Consider the following 23,940-nt stretch of genomic DNA (forward strand, 5'->3'; position numbering starts at 1 on the left):
GATTGCCTAAGCCCTAGGAGGTTATTGGTTTCAAGGTAAGTCTGGATTTGAATATATGCAGCCTTGTCGATGATTTTGAGTAGAAAGGGGACCATAGTTATGGGTCTGTAATTAGTGGGGATAGTGGGGTCGAGTGAAGCTTTTTTTAGAAGAGGGAGTACCGAGGTGTCTTTGAGGTTGGTAGGCAAGATTTAAAGGAGGAGTTTATTAATTTAGTGATAAATGGGGCAAGGTCTCCAGCTGTGTCTTTGATAATTTGTGCAGGGCATATGTCCCCTTGACATCTCGACAGTTTTAGGGAGGCTATGATTTTTACAACCTCAGGAATGGTTACTTGGGCGAATTTGAATTCTTGTAGAGTGGTAAGGGCGAGGATTTTTTCAGGTTTCTGAGATGTCTCAGACTTATTGATGTTAAGTTATTTTGAGGCAATTTTGCTTTGTAAGGAGGACATTTTGTTGGCCAGAGCGTTTTGGATGCCTGGACACCAAACTTTGTTCTTAGGGTGAGAATCGTCTGGGGCTAGAGGTGATCCTAATTCCCTCAGGATTCCAAATAGTTCCTTAATGCTAGAGCTAGAATTCTGGATCCTGTCATTGTAGGTTTCATGTTTAGTTCCGATAATCTCAGCTTTGTAGAGAGAAGAGATTTCAGTCACTTTATCTTTGTTCTCTTTGGAAGGCAAGTTCTTCTACGTGGTTTCCCATTTCCTTTTTTCAAGTCTCAGGGCTTTCAGTTGTGGGGTGTACCAGGTATTGAGATAAGATTTGGGCTTGCTCTTGAAAAGTTTTAATGGGGCTATAATGTCTAAGGCCTTCGTCATGGTGTTGTTGAATAAGTTGATTAATTCTTCAGGGTCTTCAGAGCTAGTGGAGTTCGGTGTTGGGGTGAGGAGGGGCACCAGCTTCTCCGCTGTGATATTGCGCTTATTTCTCTTGAGTAGAGGGGGCGCAATAATTTGAGATTTGGTGGCAGGTCTATTGGTGGCGATGGTGAAAGAGATGAGAGCATGGTCAGTCCAAGACTGAGGTTCAATGGTAGTTATTGTCGTGGCACAATTATGGTGGCCAGCCAGTCTAATGTTCTTCCTTTCGCATGGGTAGGATGGTTGATTCTTTGCGTGAAGTCAAGTTCACTAAGGGCTTCTGCCAGTGATTTAACTACTTTGTCTTTAGGGTCGGCAAAGCCTAGGTTAAGGTCGCCTAGTACTAGAATTTGTGATGATGGTTTAGTGTTATCTGCAAGTAGCGTAATAATGTCTTCCTCAAAGTCCCCAATAGGGCCAGGAGGTCTATATATGAGGTGGATAGTAAGAGTACTTGAATGGGAGGTTGCTAATTTAACTGTGAGATGTTCACAGGATTTGAGCATAGGGGTGTTCGAGGGTCTAAGTGCCAGGTTAGTCTGAGCTATTAAGGCAACCCTGTCGCCTTTTGAGGCCTCCCTGTCCGCTTGAATGATAAAAAAGGAATCAGGAATGGCTAGCATTAAAGAAGGTCCTGCGGCGGCATGGAGCCAGGTTTCTGATATTGCTAGGAAGTCAAGTTCGTTGTCATTGATTATGTCTGCTATATCTGTTGCGTGTGCAACGATAGATCTTGCATTTATTAGTGCACCTTTGATAGGATTGGAATCTGTTTGGGAGTGGGAATGAGTCTGCTTAACCTGGGGGGGTTCAGGTGGATGTCTCCCTAACTTTTGTTTCAGTTTTTTAGGTGGTGGGCTGGTGGTGGTTGAGCGCAGTAGATTCTGGGTTGGAGGATGAGGAGTATTTAGAATGGAGGTAGGGGTGGTTTTCTGGAGCCAAGAGTCTACGATAGGGAGTAGCGGGTTATGGGGTTTTCCTAGCAGGCTCTGGGGCTAGACCATGGATTCATATAAAGAGGAGTAAAAGGAATTATGAAGAGGAATGGTGATGCATGGAAAGCCAGATGGCTTTGGAGCAGTGGGTAGAGGTGGGAGAGCAGTGGGGCAGGATGTATAGAGTGTGAGTTGCAAAGCTGGGAATTTTGTTACATGGACAAGGAAGTACAGAGACTCGTCCAAGAGGAGACCAGATCTGTGGTTGAGTCGACTGAGTACAGGAGTGAACAAAAGAGCTTTAATAATAAGAAGGGGTAGGTGTGAAAGGTCTGATTTTCCTGATGTTTAGTAGGTTAAGCCTAGCAGCAGCCAGAGCAGACAGGAAACATTTATGGTGTTTGGGATCGCTGTGACGGAGTAACTTGGGCAATGAGATCAGAAGGTGAGGGAGAAAGGACCTGAGGGAGGGGAGGGAAGGACAGGTGGAGTATATTGAGCGGGAATGGGGATTACTTTGGTCTTAGAGGAGTTTAGCATAAGGTAATGAAAGAAATGCCCCCCATTGGCTGATGGTGAGGGACAATTAGAGAGTTGAGCAGAGAAGTCAAGAGTCATTGTCAGTAAAGAATAAGTGGTAGGATTGCGCAATGTGGGAGATGAGCTCCCTAAGAGTGGAACTGTAAAGGGTGAAGAGTAGGGAGCCAAGGATGATACATTGGGAAACTCCCACTGGGAGATAGGTGGGATTTGAGGCTTTTGTGTTGCAGAAGATAGAGTATAACTCGTCAAAAAGGTTTGAAGCAATTGTGACAGGATCAGCAACATGACCTTGTAGAGAGGGCATGGGGTTCCCCTTTCAGCCGGGATGCAGGGCCTAATAGGGTGGAAGCCAGAGCCAGTCCTACCCCAGAGGGGGAAGGTGGCAGTTGGGAGGGCCCCAGACTATGTCCCTTCTTTATGTGCCGGTATGCTTGTCAATAGTACCACTGTTGATCACCCCATACCTCTATTGCAAGATGCAGGCCAGTGTATCTATCTTTAGAGAACCACAAGTACCAGCATGCCTATCAATAGACAAAAAAGAGAGCAACCCACAGTAGCCTTCAGAGAGGTGCCGTGTACAAGCACACCCCAACCTGCAGCACAAGGAAGAGAAACCTCTACACGACGCGGCACAACCGGACACAGCAAGTGTCCATGTGTTTGTGGTATGCTGGAATCCACTCCATGTCAACACAACACACAAGGAGAATTCACAAGAGAGGTAGAATCAGCATTAATAATCTATAGAGTCAAACAAAGAGGATACAAAGAGGATAGTGTTAACCGAGAATATGAGAAGACCAAAGCGAAAGACAGGCTTCATTGATTGTTAAGAAACAGGCTAAACAACCTTGGAGTAAAGATTCAATAAGATGTGTGACCGCATACTCTAGTGAGAGCTCAATCCTGTCTAAAGTACTCAAGAAACATTGGCATTTACTGTTCATGGATGAGGACTTGAGACAATTGAATGAGGCCAAAGCAGTAATCGCATATACCAGAGCTCAGGCATTATATAATACACTATGCAATAGGTTCATGGACACTGAAACTCCAAAGAAAAATTAATTGAATCTCAAAGGCTTTTATAAGTGTGGCACGTGCTCAATGTGCAAGTTTGCATATAATAATGTGAACAGCCTAAAGCCATAGGAGGACAATCAATGCTAATCAGAGATTTTATAAACTGCAGAAATACATTTGCAGTATATGCTATCCAATGTGTATCTAAAAAAAATATATAGGGAGCACAATAAGAGAGCTGAGGATACAAATTAGAGAACACATGAAAATTGCGAATGGGCCGGAAGGATAGCTCTGGGGAAACGCGTTTGTGATCCTGTTTGAATTTCTGAACACCTGTCTTAATGTTTTCTCAGGGTTGCTAGTATTTTCAGGTTCAAATGCCTATCAGAGTTCTCAAATCCTCTCAGGCTCAAGAGCTTCTCACAGTTCTCAGCACCTCTTAGGTCTAAGTGCTTCTTGAGATCCTCGGCTCCTCTCAGGTTCAAGAGCTTCATGGGGTCCTCAGCACTGTTTAGGTTCAAGTGATTCATAGGGTCCTTGCTACCTGTTTGACTCCAGTGCTTCTCAGGGTTCTCAGCACCCTTCAGTTTCAAGTGTTTTTTATGCTTGTCATCCTCAAGTGCTTCTTGTTTTCTTTTTGCACTTCTTAAGGTTAAGTGCTTCTTGGGGTCCTCAGCACCTCATAGGTTCAATTGCCTCTTTGGGTCCTCACCACCTCTCAGGGAGATTGTTGGTGCTTCTGGGACCTCACAAGTTTAGTGGTAAAGATTTGAGGGACAAATTACTCATGGAAATTACCCATAACAAGTTATTGCATTTCTAGTTGGTTTGTTTCCTGATAGTATTTACGTTATTTCTATACATTTTTATTGTATGGCTTGTTATTTTTGTTACATAACAAATATAACAGTGTAAAAGGCCCATCTAAGGTGTGTGCTACTAGTCAAAGTGGAGGGGAGTTCTAGGTTGTGTGCTCCCTGCCAATTTGTCAGGAACCCAGGGTCGCATTCACTCAGACATTCAACTACATGGACTAATATAGTGCATTCCTGATATTTTAAAATGGCACCCAGGGTATTATTGAAAGGAAATGCAAGATGGCCACAGGTAAGGGCTGGGTCTGGTTAGGCACTAGCAGCTTTGCAGTGTTGCGCAATCCCAGCCCTTTAAAAACCCTTCTCATTCGGGAAAAGGTGCTTAACGTTTTTGCAAGCTGTTCAATCTTGCCGGCGCTTACCAAGGAGTCCTGAACACTTTGTGCAGGGGGCACTAGAGGGACAGCCTACATAGCGGGCTGCCCCTTTGGTCACTGCTCCCGGGGACATCCAACACCTCACCTCCTCCTCCTACCCCAGATGCGGAAGTGGGCATCCCCGGGCCCGACACATCCAGTCTTGGGCCCGGGGAGTGCTCATACAGCAGGGGCTATGGTTGCCCGGTCACTTTTCCCGCAGCCCCCCGCTTGAAGTCCCACCTTCCCTCTCCCTTTAGCGGTATCCCCAGTGGGTGCAAATTGAGGTATTAGCTTTCATTTGTGTTTTAAGGATTAGGATTCCGTACTATATTAAGTATGCATACTGATGGATCACTTTTCCGTTTCAGGTCCTGTAGTGTAATTTGGAGTATTATGGTACTTGTTATGTTATGTTATTTTGCACTTAAATAGCGCCTTATATACCATTGGTATGGTCTGAAGGCGCTGGTAGGTTGAACGCCCTTGGGAACCGAAGTTCAGATCAGTAGAGAGATTAGAGAGAGTCCAAAGGTGCGTGTGCGCACCGGGTATGTGTGCAGCTGGTGCGGAATTCATGTGGTAGCTGCTTCTTAGCGGTAGGTGTGGTGGTTGAGATCATGAGTATGTGTTCGCTCTGGCTGGAATTATCCAGACCGAGTGTGGCAGCGTTAGGCCTGAGGGGAACGCCTGGCTGGGGGTGTGGGACAAGCGATGTTTACTTAGAGTGATGGGGAGTGAGCAGCAGATGTTGATATGAGAACAGTTATACCGAATGGTGTCATAGTATCACTGTGTTCTAGTTGAGTGGTGGTGTAAGGAGAGAGTAAGCGTGGGGTGTGATATGAAAGATGTTCTTTCTAAGGTTCCATGCATTCCGAGGTATACTATGTACGCCATGCAATTCTGAGCGGTCGGGTCAGTTCTATGCATTTTGGTCATTTTAGGCGTTCAAGATTGCACTACACACTCACGCGCTCTGGTTCACAATGCGCGTTCTATACTATGCTTTATTCTCTGGTGTGCTCCATGTGTGTTCTCCAGTATTACATACGCATGCACTCTGATCTATACACTCATCCGGTCTACACATTCATCCGGACAACATACTCATCCGCTTTATGCACTATTCTTCCACTCTACGTAGTCATTCGTTCGTCGTACTCATCTGCTCTACCTACCCATCCGCTCCATACACTCGTTCGTTCCACACTTATCCGCCCTCCACACTCATCGGCCCTCCACACTCATCCGCTAACTGCATTCATCCTCGACAGTCGTCCAGCACTCATTCGCTCTCCACACTCATCCGTTCTTGCTCTCCACACTCCTCCGCTCTCCACCCTCCTCTGCTCTCCACATTCCTCCACTCTCCACACTCCTCCGCTCTCCACACTCATCCTCTCTCCACATCTGTCCACTCTCCTTATCCATCCGCTCTTCATACTCATCCGCTCTCCATACTCATCCGCTCTTCGTACTTATCCGCTCTCACGCTCTACACCCATCCGATTTTCCATATTCATCCGCACTACACGCTCATACACTTTCCATGCTCGTCCGTTCTCCATGCTCATCCGCTCTCCACGCTCATCTGCTCTCTGCACTCATTCGCTCTCCACATTCATCTGTTCTCGCTCTCCAGACTCATCCGCTCTCCTCAACTCATACGTTTTCCAGATTCATCCGCTCTCCATACTCATCCGTTCTCCACGCTCATCCGCTCTCACGCTCCATACTCATCCGCTCGCCACGCTCATCCGTTCTCGCTCTCCAAACTCATCATATCTCCATATTCGTCTGCTCTCCACACTTCTACGCTCTCCACACTCCTCCGCTCTCCACACTCCTCCGCTCTCCACACTTCTCCGCTCTCCACACTCATCCGCTCTCCACACTCATCTGCTCTCCACACTCATCCGTTATCCATGCCCATGCGCTCTCCATGTTCATTTGCTCCTCACGCTCATCCGCCCTCCACGCTCCACATCCATCCGCTCACCATACTCATCCGCTCTCCTCGCTCATCATCTCTCCACGCTCATCCGCTCTCAACGCTCCTCCGCTCTACACACTCATCCGCTCTCCATCCTCACCAGTTCTCCACATTCGCCAGCTCTCCACACTCACCAGTTCTTTACACTCATCCGCTCTCCACACTCATACGTTTTCCAGACTGATACGTTCTCTAGACCCATCTGCTCTCCATCCGCTCTCAACGCTCGTCCATTCTCCACGCTCATCCGCTCTCCACGCTCGTCCGCTCTCCACGCTTATCCTTTCTACATGCTTGTTCGCTCTTGTACGTTCGTCTGGTCAGATGTCCATCCAGACTATACGTTCGTCCGTTCAGATCAGTTCTACACGTACTCATCAACTCTACATGCTTGTCCACTCTACATACACCTCCACTCTGCACACTCATTGGTTCTAGTATGTTCATCTATTTCCACTGATCTCTATATTCATTTGATCTTTCTAGTCGTCTGTTCTTCTATTCTCGCATCCTTCGACTGAGTGTGTTCATCTGTTCTATACGTTTTGTCTATTCTAAATATTTCGTCTATGTTATTCATTACGTTCGCTCCTCATTGATTATGTCCATTCCATCGATTCAGGTCTCTTCGAATCCGATGATTTATTCCTAATATCCACTTCACTGATTTGATATACATTATTCGTTTAGTACTGATTGTCTTTATAGCTTATATTTGAGTTTATTTAGTTGTAAAGTTCATGCTTCGGGTGGATTTCTGGGTCGGTGTTATTGCGATGAGGCTAGTTTGGAACTGGTTTGTTATAGGGGAAGAGCCAAGTTTTCAGTAGTTTGCGGAAGGCCGTTAAGTCTTCAGTTAGGCGGATGTGGGGTGGGAGCGAGTTCCACAGGGTTGGGGCAAGGGCTGAGAATGATGATTCACCTAGCCTGACTGAGTTTGTCTTAGGAATTACTAGGAGACCGGCTGAGCTTGATCTTAGGGTGCGAGTGGGGTGATAAGGTATTAGCTTGTCTTGAAGATATTGCGGTCCAGTTTTATGCAGTGCTCGATGGGAGAGGCATAAGGTTTTGAAAGCCACCCTATGGGCTACTGGTAGCCAGTGCAGTGTCTTAAGGGCTGGGGATACGTGGTCTCTTGGGCCGAGCGCAAGTAGCATTTTGGCTGCCGCGTTTTGTGCTCTTTGGAGTTTGTTTAGTTGGTAGGCGTGAATTCCGAGGTATAGGGGGTTTCCGTAGTCCAGTCTTGATATGACGATCGATTGGACCGCAGAGACTCTGTTGGGAAATGAGAGGTATGGAAGGATGCGCCTAAGGTTTTTGAGGTGGTAGTGGCATGATTTTGAGACATTGTTGACTTGGCGTGAGAGTGTTAGGTCGGAGTCCAGGGTACATCCCAGATTTTTCACTGTGATGGAGGGTGTTGGTGAGTTGCCCATGGCGGGTGGCCAGGGTAGTGGTGCGGAAGAAGATCTGAGTTGCCGCAGACCATGATTTCTGTTTTGGAGGGGTTTAATAGGAGGTGGCTTTGGGTCATCCAGAGATCTATGTTAAGGAGGCAGGATGCTAGGTCAGGTAGGGAGTCGGGTTTCGAGTTTAGGAATTTTAGAATTAGTTGTGTGGCGTCGGCGTAGTTGTAAAACAGGATGTTGTGTGAACAAATTATTGGTGGGAGGGTGATCAGGTAGAGATTGAACAGGAGGGCGGATAGGCATGCTCCTTGAGGGACTCCCGTGTCTACTGGTCGGGCTTGTGAGGTAAAGTTGGAGAGTGTCGTTATTTGGTGTCTTGAGGAATGAAGCTATCCATTTAAGGGTGGTTCCACGAATTCCTAGGGAGTGGAGTCGGTCCAGCAGAATTGAGTGATTGACCATGTCAAAGGCGGCCGATAGGTCGAGGAGGATTAGTGCGGCGCATCCCGCAGAGTCTGCTGTCATTTTAAGGTCATCCCAGATTGAGGTTAGGGTGGTTTCAGTTCCGTGACGTGATCTGAAACCTGATTGGGCGGGGTCTAGGAGGTTGTTGGTTTCGACAAAGGCATTTAGTTGTGAGTAGGCGGTTCGGTCAATGAGTTTGGCAAGGAGCCTGGTGTTTGAGATTGGGCGGTAGTTTTTGGGCTCGAGAGGGTCGAGCGAAGGTTTTTTTAATTAGAGGTTTGACGTGTACCATTTTGAATGCGTCGGGAAAGATACCGGAGGAGAGGGAGGAATTTATGATAGATCTTGCGTGTTCTCCTGCGCAGGTGGAAGCAAACATTTCTTTAAGGGTTGTGGCTGGGCAAGGGTCCAGTGGAGATCCAGATGGTTTGCGGGCAGATAGAAGTTTGAGGAACTGTTCTGGTGATATTGGGCTAAAGGATTCAAACGTTGGTTGCGTAGAGGTTGCGGCTGAAGCGCTCACCAGTACGGGTGGAGGAATGCCCAGAGGCTGTAGTTGAGCCAGTTTGGTGTTTAGAGTTTTTGTTCTTTCGATAGCCGTGTTGTAAAAGTGGAGGGAGAGTGAGTCGCATAGTGGTTGTGAGGCGGTCGGGATGGTTGTATTACAAGCCGGATTGGTGAATTCTGAGATGATTTTGTGGAGTTCTTTGGATGGGTTTTTGCAGTTTAGGATTCGGGTGTTGTAGTGGGCTTTTTTTTGCTTTCCGGATTTCGGCCTTGTATTGATATAGGTGTCGGGCCAAGGTGGTCCTGCTCTCATGGGTTTTCTCTTTCTGCCATTTGCGCTCTAGGTATTTGTAACGTCGTTTAGTGGTCTTCAGCTCAGGAGTGAACCATCTGGGGAAAGGGCCACGGCGGGTTGATGGTTTGCATGGGGGGGTGAGTCGCAGGAGAGATGCGTTGAGCCATGAGTCAAAGGCCTCAGGGGTTAGTTGGTTGTTAGGATGGCAGGTGGGTGGTGGAGATTGGAGGAGTGCCTCGGCTAGGTCCAGGGTGATCATTTGTTTTTTCCAGCATTTGCGTAAATTCGGAGGTTCGGATGCAAGTACGGGAAGGGGGTCGGGTGAGTGGATGGCGAAAGAGAGAATGAAGTGATCGGACCAGATGATTGGGGTGGGGGGGCTTTAAATGAATCAGGGTTTTGGAGCTAAAGATGGCATCAAGAGTGTGTCCTTTGTAGTGGGTCGGGCCATTTATGTGGAGTTGGAGATTAATCGCATCTAAACCGTCAACTAGGGAGTGTGTCATAGGGATGGTGGGGATGTCGAGCCATATGTTGAAGTCACCAAGGAGGGTGAGGTTGGAATGGTTTACTTGGAGGGTGGCGATTGTGTCGCAAAGGTTGTTGGCGAATTGTCTATCGTAGCCAGGAGGCCTGTAGATTATTAGGAAGGTGTGGGAGAGTGATGGGGAGAGGGAAAGTTTGACGAGGAGAGATTCGCAGGTTGTGACGGAGGGTTGTGTAATATTACTTGTGTAATAATGTAAAAAATGTTTGACTAATATGATTATGTAGGTATGTGCTAACATCTTTTTTCGGTTGCAGGCGGAATGGTGGGGTGGTCCTAGCTGGAGAGAACTTTGATGATGTGGTTTTGGCCACGAGCGGCTCTGGAATGGCCGCGCTCGAGCCAAAGCCGGTCGATGGGCACTGACTCCCCTTAGGGACAGTTGAGACTCTGTCACCTGAAGTCTGTGGTCCCGAGATATACTGACTGGCAGTCCTGAAAACCAGATGCGGACGGCTGCTCTTTGCAAATGGCAAACAGGGAGTGGCACGGGTCACCCCTTGGATTATGTTCTTGTTTGCTTATGTTGCTGGGACCGCCCTGATTTGTGTTGCTCCGATAAACTGCGATCTTTGTGTTCCCAAACTTTACAACTGTTTCTGTGTTCATTATTATGAGTATGGATTGGACCCTGGTCTCATTACCTTTATCATAATGTGTAGGCGGGGTCGGGGTAAAGTAGGGGATCACCCTAGTATGTGTTTCTGTGAGCCCAGAACCTGTGGAAAGGACTGCAGATTATCGTGTATCAAGGCAAGTCAGCTTCCTTTAATCTGCATTGTTCAAAACCTAAATTTGTTTTCCACCCGAGTTTCTTTTGGATACTTTGCCTGCAGCATTCTAGTCGTGAGAGCTGATAAGCAACCTGCTTTTCTTTTGAAGTTATTGCCAGGAGGTCCGAGCGGCGTCGATACAAATTAACATTCGGCAGTGTCCTAAACGTGACTTATTCTTTGAACTGTGAGCCAGGAGCCTGCGGCATTTCCAACAATTACATTGTTACGCTCATAGTGAAGGAGCAAACACAACCTGTGTCTTGGGCATTTGCCAACAAGGGAAACAAAGTCATTTCAGTTACTGCCACAGTGCTCTGTACGTAGCCCTTTAGAGGCCTTCATCTGAGATGAGATTTCATACTCCTACATCCCGTCCCCTTTCCTCCATACTGTAGGGGCGTCCCTCGCTAGGGACAAGAAACAGAACCATTTTCACCAAAATAATGGTCTTCCCCTTGAAATTTAGATGCGCGTGGAGGCGTGGCCATGGGAGCAGGCCCTCCCCTGACTCTGCCTACCTGCGCCACTCCCAGTCCTCTTTTCCGCATTGACGGGAGTGGACCGATTTCACCAGCGCTCCTGGGTGAGGCCTATGGCTTTGTAATTCCACGCGCACTTCCCCAGGATATTTTTTACCTTTTTTTCCCCCATAGTCAATTCTTCAGAGTTAAAAGTACTCAGTCCGCTGGTTCCATGCTCCTCCCCGGCGCATGTCGATGGTGGTGGGATTCAGCAGGTCTCCGCCCTGTGGGGTTCCTTCCCCACATCGGATCCACACTTGCTCTGCCTCAGGTCCCTTGACCCAGACCACAGCAGGGACAGCTGCTTGGCATGCGACACGCTCACCCTGCGTTCGTTGAAGAACCGTTTGGCCAGGTGCAGGGAGCTATTCTCAAGATCACCATCAGAGAACCTTAAGGAGTACGTCAGTAGGAAGACCAGGCCAAAGGTAGGTGCCCTGTTCTCCTCTGCCTAAGACCAGCAAGGGGACGAGGCTCCAGGAGCTACTGGTGAACTGGCTGAGAGGTGCAGAAACCCTCCCGGGTCCCACCGCTGAGTGGTCGCAAGGCTCTAGTACCCTGAGGGGGTCTGCTCTGACACTGGTCTCGATCCCGAGGGGGCGCCTAAACGCAGTACCAGCACTACCAGCGTCATGGCCAAGGGCACTCAGCCTCCCATGTCCCTACCTGAGTTGCAGGGAAGGTCAGAGCCTTTGCAATCAAGTGTGCAGGCGGAGACTGGTGCCAGTACAATAGTCGTCACGCAGCAGGCACGTGGGGCAGTACAGGATAAAATGGCTGTCCGGCCAGACAAAATTGCAGCGCTTCCAGGGCCTTCCCATTCCAGCACGCAGGTATCGGAAAGCACGTGAAGGTGGAATTGGTCAATGCGAGTTACCTTGTCCACCTCCTACCCAACTGCATCAGCGCAGGAGCGATACACAGACCTTAGCTACATGAGACAAGGGGCGGGAGAGATCACAGAAACTGGGATAGGTCCAAGGACCCGCTCCCACGCAAATAAGCTCAACACCAGTATGCAAGCATAGGTTCTTTCGAGAAGTTCCTTACCCTCATGAGGCCAACTTAAATGGGCACCATACTCAGGGGGTCATCCAAGACATGCTTCCTCCTGTGCTGCTTCAACCTCCTGTCTTGGTCCGGACCCCGGTACCTGTGCAGACCCAGGTTCCCGTACCCCCCCAAACCCCAGGTGCATATTGTCACAGCAGCTCCACCACCGGCGCAGCCCCCACCGCAACCACCGGCACTGCCCATCAGCATGCCACAGCTGCCTGCAGCACACTCCAGCACTCCACCAGCAGCACCTGACCTGCAGGACAGAGCGGGGGACACGGACGACGATGAGGACAGGACAAATCCTCCTCAGTTAGGGCTTTCCATGAGAGGCTGGCTGGCGTTGCTAAGTATCTGGGGATCCCACACAGCAGATTGAACAACCGGAGGCAGGGGTATTGGCAGAGGTGCTGACCATCCGCTCATCCACAGAAACCGGCACCCCTTTGCAGAAGGATGTCGAAGCCTTGGACAAGAAAGGCTGGGTAAAGCCACATTCCACACAGCCTACGAATAAGCGCATAGATGCCAAATACAGGCAAGCGGAGGGGGATACCCTGGAGCTGTCGGTGCACATTCAGCCTCATTCCTCAGTTATAGCGACGGCCTCTATGTATTCTAAGCCACAAGCCTCCACATCTGCTCCTACATCAGCCCTCCTAGGAAAAGAAGAAAAGCTCCTGGAGGCCTACGGGAAGAAGATCTATTCCAATGCTACGCTCCACCTGCTTGCCACGGTGAACCAAAAGCTCTGGCGGGAGATAGCAGACTTCCTTCCTGAGCTTCCATCACACAGTCAGGCAAGATTCAAGGCAGATCTGGCAGAGGCAAAAATAGTGGCCCAGGATATCATGGAGTCGACATATAGATATTGCAGGCAGGGCTATTTGTGTTGCCACAAACATGAGGAGGATAGCTTGGCTTAAAGCTACTAAGTTTAACCCTGACATGCGAGAACAGAGGACAACTTGGCTTAAGGATAGTAAGTTTAACCCTGACATACAGGAACGAATTCTCGACCTGCCGTTCGAGGGGAGGGTCTTGTTTAATTCAACTACAGATGACGAGTTTGATAAAAAGAAAAACAGCTCTCAAACAGCTAAATCCCTGTCAATCTTAACTAAGTCTATGACCAAGACCTATAGCCAGAGTCACCCACGCTTGGACAGAGGTCATACCTTCGGTGGCTTCAGGGGTTTTCAGGAGTGCTGTTCTAGGCATCTGGACAGGTCGCCCAGCCATCACTGACGCAAGCAGCACAAATCGTTGCACAAGGGCTTCTTCTACTCCCCCTGCCAGGCACCAGCCTCAGAAGGAAAGAAACAGTGATGGTGCCATCCAGATCCACAGTTCTTCGATGGGGGGCTGGCTTGCTCTTCACATTCATTCCTGGGCGGACAAGGTACGCGGACCCATGGATTCTCTCAGTGGTTTCCCGGGCTTCTGCCTGTCGATACCTCCATTTCCTTTCCTCTCCCCCCCACTCCCACAGATTGGGACAGCAACTCTTCCGGCGGAGATCCTCTTGCTCATGGCGAGTCAGGCAGTGGAGGAGGTTCCAGCCTCACAGCGAGGCATGGGCTTCTATTCCTGTATCTTTGCCATACAGAAAAAGAACCAGGCTGGCCTGGGAGTTGTACTGGACCTTTTGTCCTTGAACCTTTCCCTACCCCTTCAGAAGTTCAAGATGGTTATGCCAGCACTCATTGCGGAGACACTGTCTGGGGGAGACTGGATGTGCTCCCTGGAATTGAATGATGCTTACCTGTACGTCCCGATTTGGTAGCCCCATCGTTCCTTCCTCCAGTTCAGGATCATGGGCTTTCATTTCCAGTACAAAGTACTCCCATTCGGCCTAAAATTAGCCTCAAGGGTCTTTACAAGGTTAATGAATACTGGAGCAGCCCTGTTCAGGGCAGAGGGCCACCACCTTTATCCATACCTTCACGACTGGCTCATACGAGCGGAGTTGCCCAAGGTAGTCCAGCACACAGCTGCCACGCGTATGCACATGCTATACGATTTGGGGTTCTCCATCAACCTCAAGTAGTCGCATGTTACTTCCCACTCAGTCCTTAACATTCCTGGGCCTAATTTGGGATACGAGGGTGGAGAGGATCTTCCGCTCGGAGGACAAGAACACAGCAATCAAGAAGGCCACGGGACATTTTCTCAGCAGACCAGTAACCTTGGCATGGTGGTACCAGCACCTGCTCGGAATAATGGCGGCTAGTCTCTTGGCTGTGCCACACACAAAACTCAAAATGAGGAGGCTGCAGATACATTTCTCAGCCTCTTGGAATCAGGAGACGGGCTCCCAAGCGGCTCTAGTCTGCATACCACAGTACCTTCAACAGGACCTTTTGTGGTGGAGTGCAGAGGCCAACCTGTTAGTGGGCAGGCCATTCAGGCAGCCGCTACCAGAATTCATCATTACCACAGACTTGTCCCTAGAGGGATGGGGGGCTTCCCTGGACAACCACAGTGTCCACAGAGTCTGGTAGAGGAAGGAACAAATGGAACACATCAACTGGCTAGAGATGAAGGCTATCTGGCTTGCTCTCAAAGCATTCCTCCCCATTGTCAGCAACAAGACGGTTTGCATTCAGACAGACAGCTCCACATGCATGTATTACATCAACAAGCAGGGAGGTACCAGGTCTCCTGCACTCTGCAAACTGTCCTTCGACATATGAAGTGGGCACTGTCGAACAACATTTACTTATCAGCAGTCCACCTCCCTGGGGAATCCAACTTGGAGGCGGACAGACCCAGCAGGCTGGGGGTCGACAACTATGAGGGGCAGTTGAACTAGGATGTCTTGAGGGAGATCATCAGGTGGGGCCGCCCTCAGGCACACCTATTCGCCACCCTTTGCAACAGGGGATGCCACAGGTTTACGTCCTGGATGGGGCAAGGCAGAGAATCCCTAGGGGATGTGCTGCAGATTCAGTGGAACGACATGTGGGCATGCGCTTTTCCCCCCCGACTCCGTTGATTCACAGGGTCATCTGCAAGGTCAAGGAGTCACGGAGGCTTCAGCTCATCTTGATAGCGCAGTGATGGCGAGCCAAACCTTGGTTCTCAGAACTCCTCCGACTGTCAAACCAACCTCTGGTCCCCCTTCCATTGGGACCAGCCCACCTACTATTCCAGCATGGAGGTACAGTTGTTCTCCCTGCTCCGCAGAAGTTAGCCACACCAGCCTTGTTCCTGAACAGGTCACCCTAAGACATCTGCATTTATCACAGGACAACTTAGATATAATTCAGGGGGCAGGTTCTGTCACTGGGCCAAGGAAAACAAGATAGATCCTCTGGCATGCACACTAGATGACGTGTTGTCTTTCTCTGTGCATCTGGCTCATTCAGGTGTACAGATAGACACCTGTCAAACATATCTGGCAGCCATAGGGGCTTACATAAATTCCAGAGGTAACATCTTCTCCTCCTTCAATCCGGTTGTCAAGAAGCATTTGATGGGCCTGACCAGATTGTATCCCCCAGTAAAGCGCCCACATCCGGTTTGGGACCTTAACGTGGTGCTGGGCGCACTGGCCCACATGCCTTTTGAACCCATGGTGTCAGTGGATATCAGGATGGTTACTATAAAGCTTGCTCTACTGGTTGGCCTTACCTCAGCACGCAGGATCAGTGATATACAGGCCCTAGTGGCTTCAGAGCCATATACCACATTTCACTGGGACATAGTGGTGCTAAGGACGCGCCCTCCATTTCCCCCAAAACTTGTGTCATCTTTTCACTTGAATGAGGAGATAGTACTTCCGACATTCTTTGCAGTTCCAAAGGACGAGGCACAAAAAGTGTTGCACTGTTTGGATGTCAGACATGCTCTAAGATTTTACCTGTACATGACTAAGAACTTCCGTAAATCGATTCCTTGTTCATCACTTTTGGTGGGTCGAAACCAGGCTGTCAAGCATCCAAGGCTTCAATAGCTAGGTGGATGGTGATGGCCATCAACGAAGCGTATGAGGGGCAGCACATGCCTTTGCCAGCAAACATTCACGCACATGCCATCAGAGCCAAGGCCAAGGCTCTGGCCTTCCATAGACAGGTTCCAAGGCAGACGATCAGCAAGGCGGCTACTTGGGCTTCCCGGTCAGCCTTTTGCAAACTTTTGCTTGGATTCCAGAGCCAGATCTGACGTGGCATTTGGCGAGGCAGTTTTGAAAAACTTGTTTTCTTAGAGGGGCAATTCTCCTCCCTAGGGCTGCATTCAGTTGTAATAGACCATACAGTATGGAGGAAAGGGGATGGGACGTAGGAGTAATTATATGTTACTCACTGTAGTGACTAACACACTCCTAGTCCATAGTCCCCTTTCCTCCATATGTCCCCCCATCCTTCCCCTTAATAAACTTGTGTCATTAGGCAATTGTAATATAGTAATATAGCCGATGCGTCAAAAAGGACTGAGGAGTGGCGCTGGTGGGTGGAGCCAGGGAAGCGGATGGTCTCAGGGCTGCGCTTCTGCGCGCATCTGGTGCAAAACGTTACATTTCCCATCCCTAGCGAGGGATGCCAATACAGTATGGAAGAAAGGGGACAATGGACTAGGAGTGCCTTAGAAACTAGAGTGAATAACATATCATTCTTTCCCCAACTAGCCTTCTCTCTTGGTTACAATTTCTGCTGCAGTATTCATCTGAAATGTTAACTAATCTTTGCTGCCTGTGTTAATTTCTATGACATTATTTGGGTGTTTTTCCCCTCCCTGCAGATATGGATTAAACTTCAAAGAACAGTTTTTTGTTAAACAATACCTGACATTCAAGGATACTGCTCATAGAATGGCTCCACTGAGAGTCCGTTTATTATACAGAACTTGGGCTGGTAAGCTATAGCCATACAGTATTGCCTAATTCATAGTCCACATTCGGGAACTCACCCACGGTCTAATTAGAGGTTTTTTCTTCAATGCAGCATTAACTACCAGAGCCCTGCAGACGAGAATCACTACCACAGTTATTCTTATCAGAAAACACCCAACAAGAATCCTAACTCCGTTAGGGGCAATTGTGGGTGTCAGTAGGTCATTGTCACACACATTTGGCTCCTGGGGAGGTGTGGACTTACTCACCAATACAGAATCCAACAGGGCCAGCACAGTTACAAGGTAGGGCTGCATCTGTCCCTACGAGACACAAGGTAAGCGTTACACAATTTCAAGGGTTATTTGTAGAATGTCTACCATCTGGTAGCAATGAGGATATCTGTAACGTCTGGGTTTCCTGGTAATATTGAGGGTATGTGAAGGGTATTTGATATCAGTCACACATTTATGTTATTCATAGGCTCTATGTTACCTGGGAATGTTTGTGATATCTTAAGAGTATGTTACCCAGCAGTATTTTGGGTGTTGATATGTTGTGGTTGAGAGGGAAATATTATGCACATTCTTAGGCAGCATTGGGGAAATGTGTAGCATGAGGGCTGTCAGCAGTGTTCAGGTTATTTTTTGGGTCTGTGTGTCATCGGGCAGCTGTGAGGAATCTGAGGGTGTCCTCACTTCTTTCCCCAATATATCCTCCTCACAGGTGGCCAGGGAAAGGCTGTTGCTATCAGATTCTGGCCCTGGGGGTGGATATGCAAGGGAGGATCACTTGGGTGGAGGAGACCTGGGGAATGGGCACCCTTGGGTGAGACACAGTATCCCCCATTTCCCTTTTCTAATGAGTCCAATATTCCCCAGGAGTTTGTAGGTTATTACCAGTCCATTCCCTATCTTTTACATAAAGCATCTTCCAGTAAACACCAGTCAGGCATTGGGACGAGGAAGAGACACATCAGAGCAATACAGCCTCTCTTTAATGATATTTGCACATACAAACACCACTTTGGTACAGGGGCGAGGAAGATGCAACAAAGACTGACACAGACTACAGAGCTAACTTTGCGCAGTCTACTTGCAGAGTAACTAACCAAGCTGGCAGGATACCAGTACTGGAAGAATAGGAAGGACGTGAATGAGAGAGCAACCATGTGAAAGCGAAACCCAGAGAAATCCAGAGAAACCGGAGAGGGATCCAGAGCAAATGCAGCAGGAAACAAGGGGAAAAGCAGGCCGCCACGAGAAAGGTCTGCAGAGGAAAGCGGATGCTTCTCTCTGACCCACAGAGGAATCTGGAGAAGCTGGGTGAGAACTGAAAGGAGCACCGCTGAACAAACTGCAGCAGAGAAGGGGCTGGCGGAGTCACATAGGCAGTGGGGTGCATCAGCCATACCGGCGGGCGAGAGAGACGCTGTCCATGAAGCCGTGGGGGGACCAGCAGGACAGGCAAAGCTTCCCAGAGACACAGCAAGTTCTGCAGCCCCACACCATACGTCGGAAATGCCAAGCAACACCGGTGAGTCTGCACAGGAGTGCTGGGAGCCCAAGGGCGTACCGACATAGGTTTCAGTGGAAAATTCACCATATATGACAAACTGATGAAAGAAAGAGATTGTATTTACGTTAAATCCCTTACTTAAGTCAATTTGGGGAACAACCGTGAATTAATGAACTCTGATAAAACCAGAGGAAACGTTGATATCAGTGAAGCGAAGTGGTTTTGAACTAACATGAAAAGTAATGCTACCAAACAAAGCCAAACAAGCAGGCCTAAGCAAATGTTTGTGATGAACATTGTCAAGAGGCAAAAAAGCATTGCCAAGAGTCAACCAAGCATTGCCAAGAGTCAAGCAGATACTATTGCATATTAATGAAAGAAATTGAAACAGTGAATGCGTTTCCTAGCAGGATAGTGTACTGGGAAGCTTATGATGGCTTGTGCAAAAGAACTATAATAGTAACTGGGTTTCCTAGCAGGTGAGTATACTGGGAAGCCTATGTTGGTCTTTGCAAGTGAAAGCTACTAAACAACTGAATGGTGACGAATAAATAAAGCTTCAAGGGCAGTTGGAAGGATAATCAGTCAAGCCTTACTGTGAAGCTGAAAACAGTGGCAAGATACCTATGAAACAGATCCAAGTAAGGTGTGTCGGTTGCGTGACCTGTAATGGGTGGATTGTGTGGTCTGACAACTGCGTTGAGGGTAGTTTGAGATAATGTTAGTAGTTAGATGGCAGTGACTATAGTATTTGTAGTGTGTTTGTGTGAGAATAATACCGTCTGAGCAGTGGAGACTGAGTAGCCGGGTGATATATGGACCTAGCGATCCGTTTCCTTCTCCTGATTGCCCCAAAGCAACTGGTGAGCTGGGAAAGACCCGGCTGCCGGGACCGATGAGGGAAAAAGGGGTTAAACCCAGAAAAAACCCTTGTGGATATTTTCCTTGAAGCTTGATGGTGGCAGTTCTCCAAGTAAAGGCAACAGTACTTGGATTTCCAGGAAGAACAGTGCTGGAGATGATTTCCGAGTACAGGCTAAGGAAGGCTGAAGAAATGGATAGGGTGAAGGTAGTAGGAGCAGAATAACTGAAGGCAAGGAGCGGAAGAACTGAGGGAAAAGGAGCAGAATGAAGATTACAGGAATATTGTAATGAGGAGGCAGCAGCACCAAAAAGGGCGAAAGAAGGAAAAAAGGATACAGAAAACAGTGAGCGTTGATAGGCGAGTGAATACCTTTGTTGAGACGCGGAGCTCCGGAAGATCAGGAGGCGTTTATCGCCTCATAACACTGATGCACAAGAAGCTGGTGGCCATCTTGAGAAAGACTAGAGCGCGAATGTGTTAGTAGCCAAAGCCGTAAAGGCACAACCCAGTGTGCACAACACTATCAGTCCTAGGGGCTCTGGATTCTGACAGTTTGATGCCTAGATGTGCCACTGGTATTTGTGTAGTATCTGGCAGTGAGGACAGTGTTTGTAATTGGTATTAATTACCTCTTAGTGAGAACAGCAATTTTCTTATGCTTATCTTCTGATATTTACATAAAAATGTGTTTATTTGTTGCTTAGTCATGAAAAAGGAGAAGTGATGGATGAAACAGTTGGACATGTTACTTACTAAAATACAGTACTAGCACTTTAAAACATTTTAATTTACTAAAACACAATACTGGATACTTTAGAATGTCGTAGCTTACTAAAACACAGTACCAGTCACTTTAGTTCATTGTAACTTACGAAAACACAGTATGGGTCAGTCACTTAAGAGTGTAGTTACTCATTAAAACATAAGGGCAGTCTGTTTAGGACATTGTTACTTACTGGGTAGGATTCTGCGGAAGAGCCGCTTCCAGACAGTGATCTTGATGTCATCATGCCTGAAGCCTGGTTTGAAAGAAACAGCAATGTACGGCACCTCTGAGCGGCGTTGCTTGGGAAGCTGTGCCCTATATGCCCAGGAGAGGAACAAAAGGTTTGGTCATGGTTGCCCATATATCATCTCTACTCACATGAAGGCTTTATTATTGTCATGATAACTCTTCAGTCTGAGGTACCTGACATAGTGAAAATCTGTTATTGACCTATGTTACCATCAATGATCTTGTTTTAAATGAGCCAGAGAATTTGCCGGAATGGAGCACCTCTATGACTAAGTACGCACCCATGCATACACTGGTGGATTTGGACATTCACCCTCCAATGTGAAAAAAAGGCATGGAAATCTGGTTGGTTCATGGTTCCCATGCGTTTTATGCCCCAGCCAAGTAATGAGCAGTAATAGCGGCCACGTGATGACCGGCATTACAATGAATCCCTATAGGTTCTGCCTACTTTTTCAGCTGCAAAAAAGCAGACGGAAAATTGGGAGTCTTTCCTCTCTGTTCAAATCAAGTCAATGAGTGGACATGCTGTCTGTCTCCCTTCGCTGAGTGGGGAAATACACAAAGTGTATTTTCCCTCTCTGGGAGGGGAATCCTGAAGAAAATGGCACAGACTACAGAAAATAGTTGGAAAAACTGCCTGTGCCTGTTTTTACCGATCTTTACCATTCACCACACGGAGGGCAATGAGCCTATAGCTGACCATGCTCTCTGCAGTACCATATCTGCACAGCAGAATAGCACGCCACAAACAGCCTTTCATATGCGATTTATGGTAACTTTCCAGTCTGTATGTTCTAGAAAAGAAATATATTTAAGAGAGAGTCCAATACCAAATATTCTAGATACATCTCAGCTACAAATTAAACTGTGCTTTCAGCAAACAGGTCAGCTTCTCACACTAATTAGTCAAATTCAGCGCTTGCATCAGAGATATGTATGAAACCCACAAAATAAAGGAACCTTAGTCTATCATCCAAGTTTGATTCTGACACCTATTATTACGTTGCTTATAGTCTGTCGTGCAGTGCTAGATACAAACTTGGATTATGTTTGATAAGAGAAGATATCTTGACATGTGTTCGTTTTGTTTTATCCTTATCGGGTGAGGACCTCTCTGCGCTTAAGCCTCTTCAAGCCCCTGTGAGTGAATCAGAGCCCCTTAAGGTAATAAGGACTCAAAGTGAAGGTTGAGTGTACCTTTGCAAAAGAAGCATGCATGGTAGGTGAAGCAATTGCTTAGGCATGGGAGGCTGTACCTTACAATAAATGACTATACCCACATACCCAGCTTGTGAGTTTATAACTTGCACAAGGTGACAGAACCTATCCATAGAAACTGTACTGTCGTAAACTGGCAGTGTCTCTCTCCTGTGATAATTCTCCTGGGAATACCACTAACATATCATGACTGCGCCCTTGTTACATCAGGAAAATATCCAAGTTAATTTATGGTTGGCTACTAACATTTCCTTTTGTACCCTTTAAAAACGATTTGTGATTTTATTAAATCCTGCTTATTGTAGGTTTTTGTATAACAGTCATACCGATCCCTGTGTAGTCAAGGAAAAAGGTCTTGTTGTAGCACTTCCTCTGATGTAATTGCAACAAAATGCATTGTAATGTCACTTCCTGAGATGAGTTATGTCTGCCATCCCTGGCATGTTGGTGTTGTAGCGTTGTTACTTACTGGGTCTAATTGAATTATGGTGCACTCAACTTGGGGGGAATACTAGCATCTGGCCCCGCTCGGCATAAATAGGGCATAATTGTACAAGCCCTTACCTGTGTGTGTTATCTAGGCATGATAGTATCTAGCCAGGCCTCCTGTGTTAAATGGGTATAATGCAAGCTGGCACTGCTGTGATAGCTGGGCAATAGGGAAGCAACCGTTACTGTGCTCACTGGGCATAAATCTGAAAGCGGCAGGGGAGGGCACCATGAATATGAGGCTTTTTCAATTGGGGGTACCAGAATATAGGTTTCTGACCATGCGAAAACTCTGGGGGTTATTTTTGATCGTAACCTAAATTTTAACAAGCATGTGTCTCCTTTGAGTTCCAGATGTGCCTATATGGCGCAACTGCTCTGGCAGATTCGTCCATGCTTATCAGAGGAAAACAGAGCCCTGATTGCGGCAGCTACAATTAATACAAGGCTGGATTACTGTAATGGGCTACTGGTTGGTTTATCGCAGGTTAACGTAAAAAGGCAGCAGACTATTCAAAATGGTGCGGTCAAAGCCATATGTGGCCTGAAGCGTAGAGATCATGTCACCTCCACGCGCAGGGAGCTGCATTGGCTCCCTGTTCACCAGAGGATTTGCTTTAAAGCATTAAGTCTGGTTTATAAATGCCTGGCAGGTAAAGCTCCAGTCTATTTTAGCGCACGGATTAGAATACTACCGTTTATGCGTACATTCCGGTCCTATAAAAAAGACTTATTGATGCAGCCAAGACTTACATTAAAGAGATTTGGAAGCTCAAGTTTTAATGTATGGGCCCGAGTGTTTGGAATGACCTTCCACAATCACCTAAACAGCTGCCGTCAATTGCTCAGTTTAAGAAAACTGTGAAGACATACTAGTTCGATGGAGGAGGAGATTAGGAACCTAATTCCATTACACTGACCTAGGACTTTTTATTTGTTTTCTGTTTGTTGTTGTTATGTGTGCGCCCCGAGGCCTGCGGGCGTGCTGGCGCTATATAAAAATGTTGTAGAATAGAATACAGTACCAGGGCTGCAGTTAAAAAGCTCAGATTGTGTGACACGCACAAGTTCGGATCCACGACAAATTAGACTGGTTCTACCTTTCCCTCTCCTACCTGCATCCATTGCCTGTAATCATCTGCATTCCCCCTCTCCATGTTCTCCAAGTATACCTATGAGTGTATCCTTCTACTTGCATCTACATTATTGCATCCTATAATCCAGCACTGTTGCTTCACAAATTGGTTTGCACTATATAAAATCCAGCACATACTGGGCATACGGGAATCTGGCATTACTAGGCTAAGTGTTCAAAATGAAAGTAGCTTTTACTGTGGTAGTTGACCATAAAGGGATCCGACAATTCTATTTTAAAAGTAATAATGAAATCTCTCAGTAGAGAACATACTGGGGATAAGGGAATCTGGACTCCAACACGGCTGTGCTCAGCTGGCGCAATGGAATCCAGGACTACAATGCTATCTTGGGATTTTGAATCTTGCACTGCTCATGAAGGACATTTGAGAGCTAGGCTTGAGTTACTTAATTGTTTTGTTGGTTTGTTGTCAAGCACATGGTGAGATGAAAGGCACATGACTCAAACATGAGATGATGCTCTGTGTATGAGACATGCGCGAGAATGTTCTAATGGCGGTCTCTCCTCTGCTGTTACTTTATCCAGTCTCAAGGTGCTCATGTCTCGCAGTTCCATGCGTGAGAAAGCCAACTGGGGTCCTCTTTTCCTTGCAGTCCTAAATTTAAAATGACAAAACTCTAATTACCAGAATTCCTTGGAGGCAAAAAAGAACGGTTGTCTTTGACAT

General features: G+C 47.4%; 1 protein-coding gene across 2 annotated transcripts in view; it reads right to left on the bottom strand.

The window, feature by feature from the left end:
• The window catches only part of TRIM50 (tripartite motif containing 50), a 360,887-nt gene that overhangs the window by 104,586 nt on the left and 232,361 nt on the right, over positions 1-23,940 (bottom strand). For both annotated transcript variants that reach the window (XM_069614781.1, XM_069614782.1), the window contains exon 6: positions 20,349-20,473. In XM_069614781.1, the coding sequence (XP_069470882.1) occupies positions 20,349-20,473 (125 nt within the window). The remainder of the gene's footprint in view (positions 1-20,348; positions 20,474-23,940) is intronic.

The sequence above is a fragment of the Ambystoma mexicanum genome, chromosome 9 (assembly GCF_040938575.1).
Source record: "Ambystoma mexicanum isolate Mex_15411 chromosome 9, UKY_AmexF1_1, whole genome shotgun sequence".
NCBI classification, from domain to species: domain Eukaryota; kingdom Metazoa; phylum Chordata; class Amphibia; order Caudata; family Ambystomatidae; genus Ambystoma; species Ambystoma mexicanum.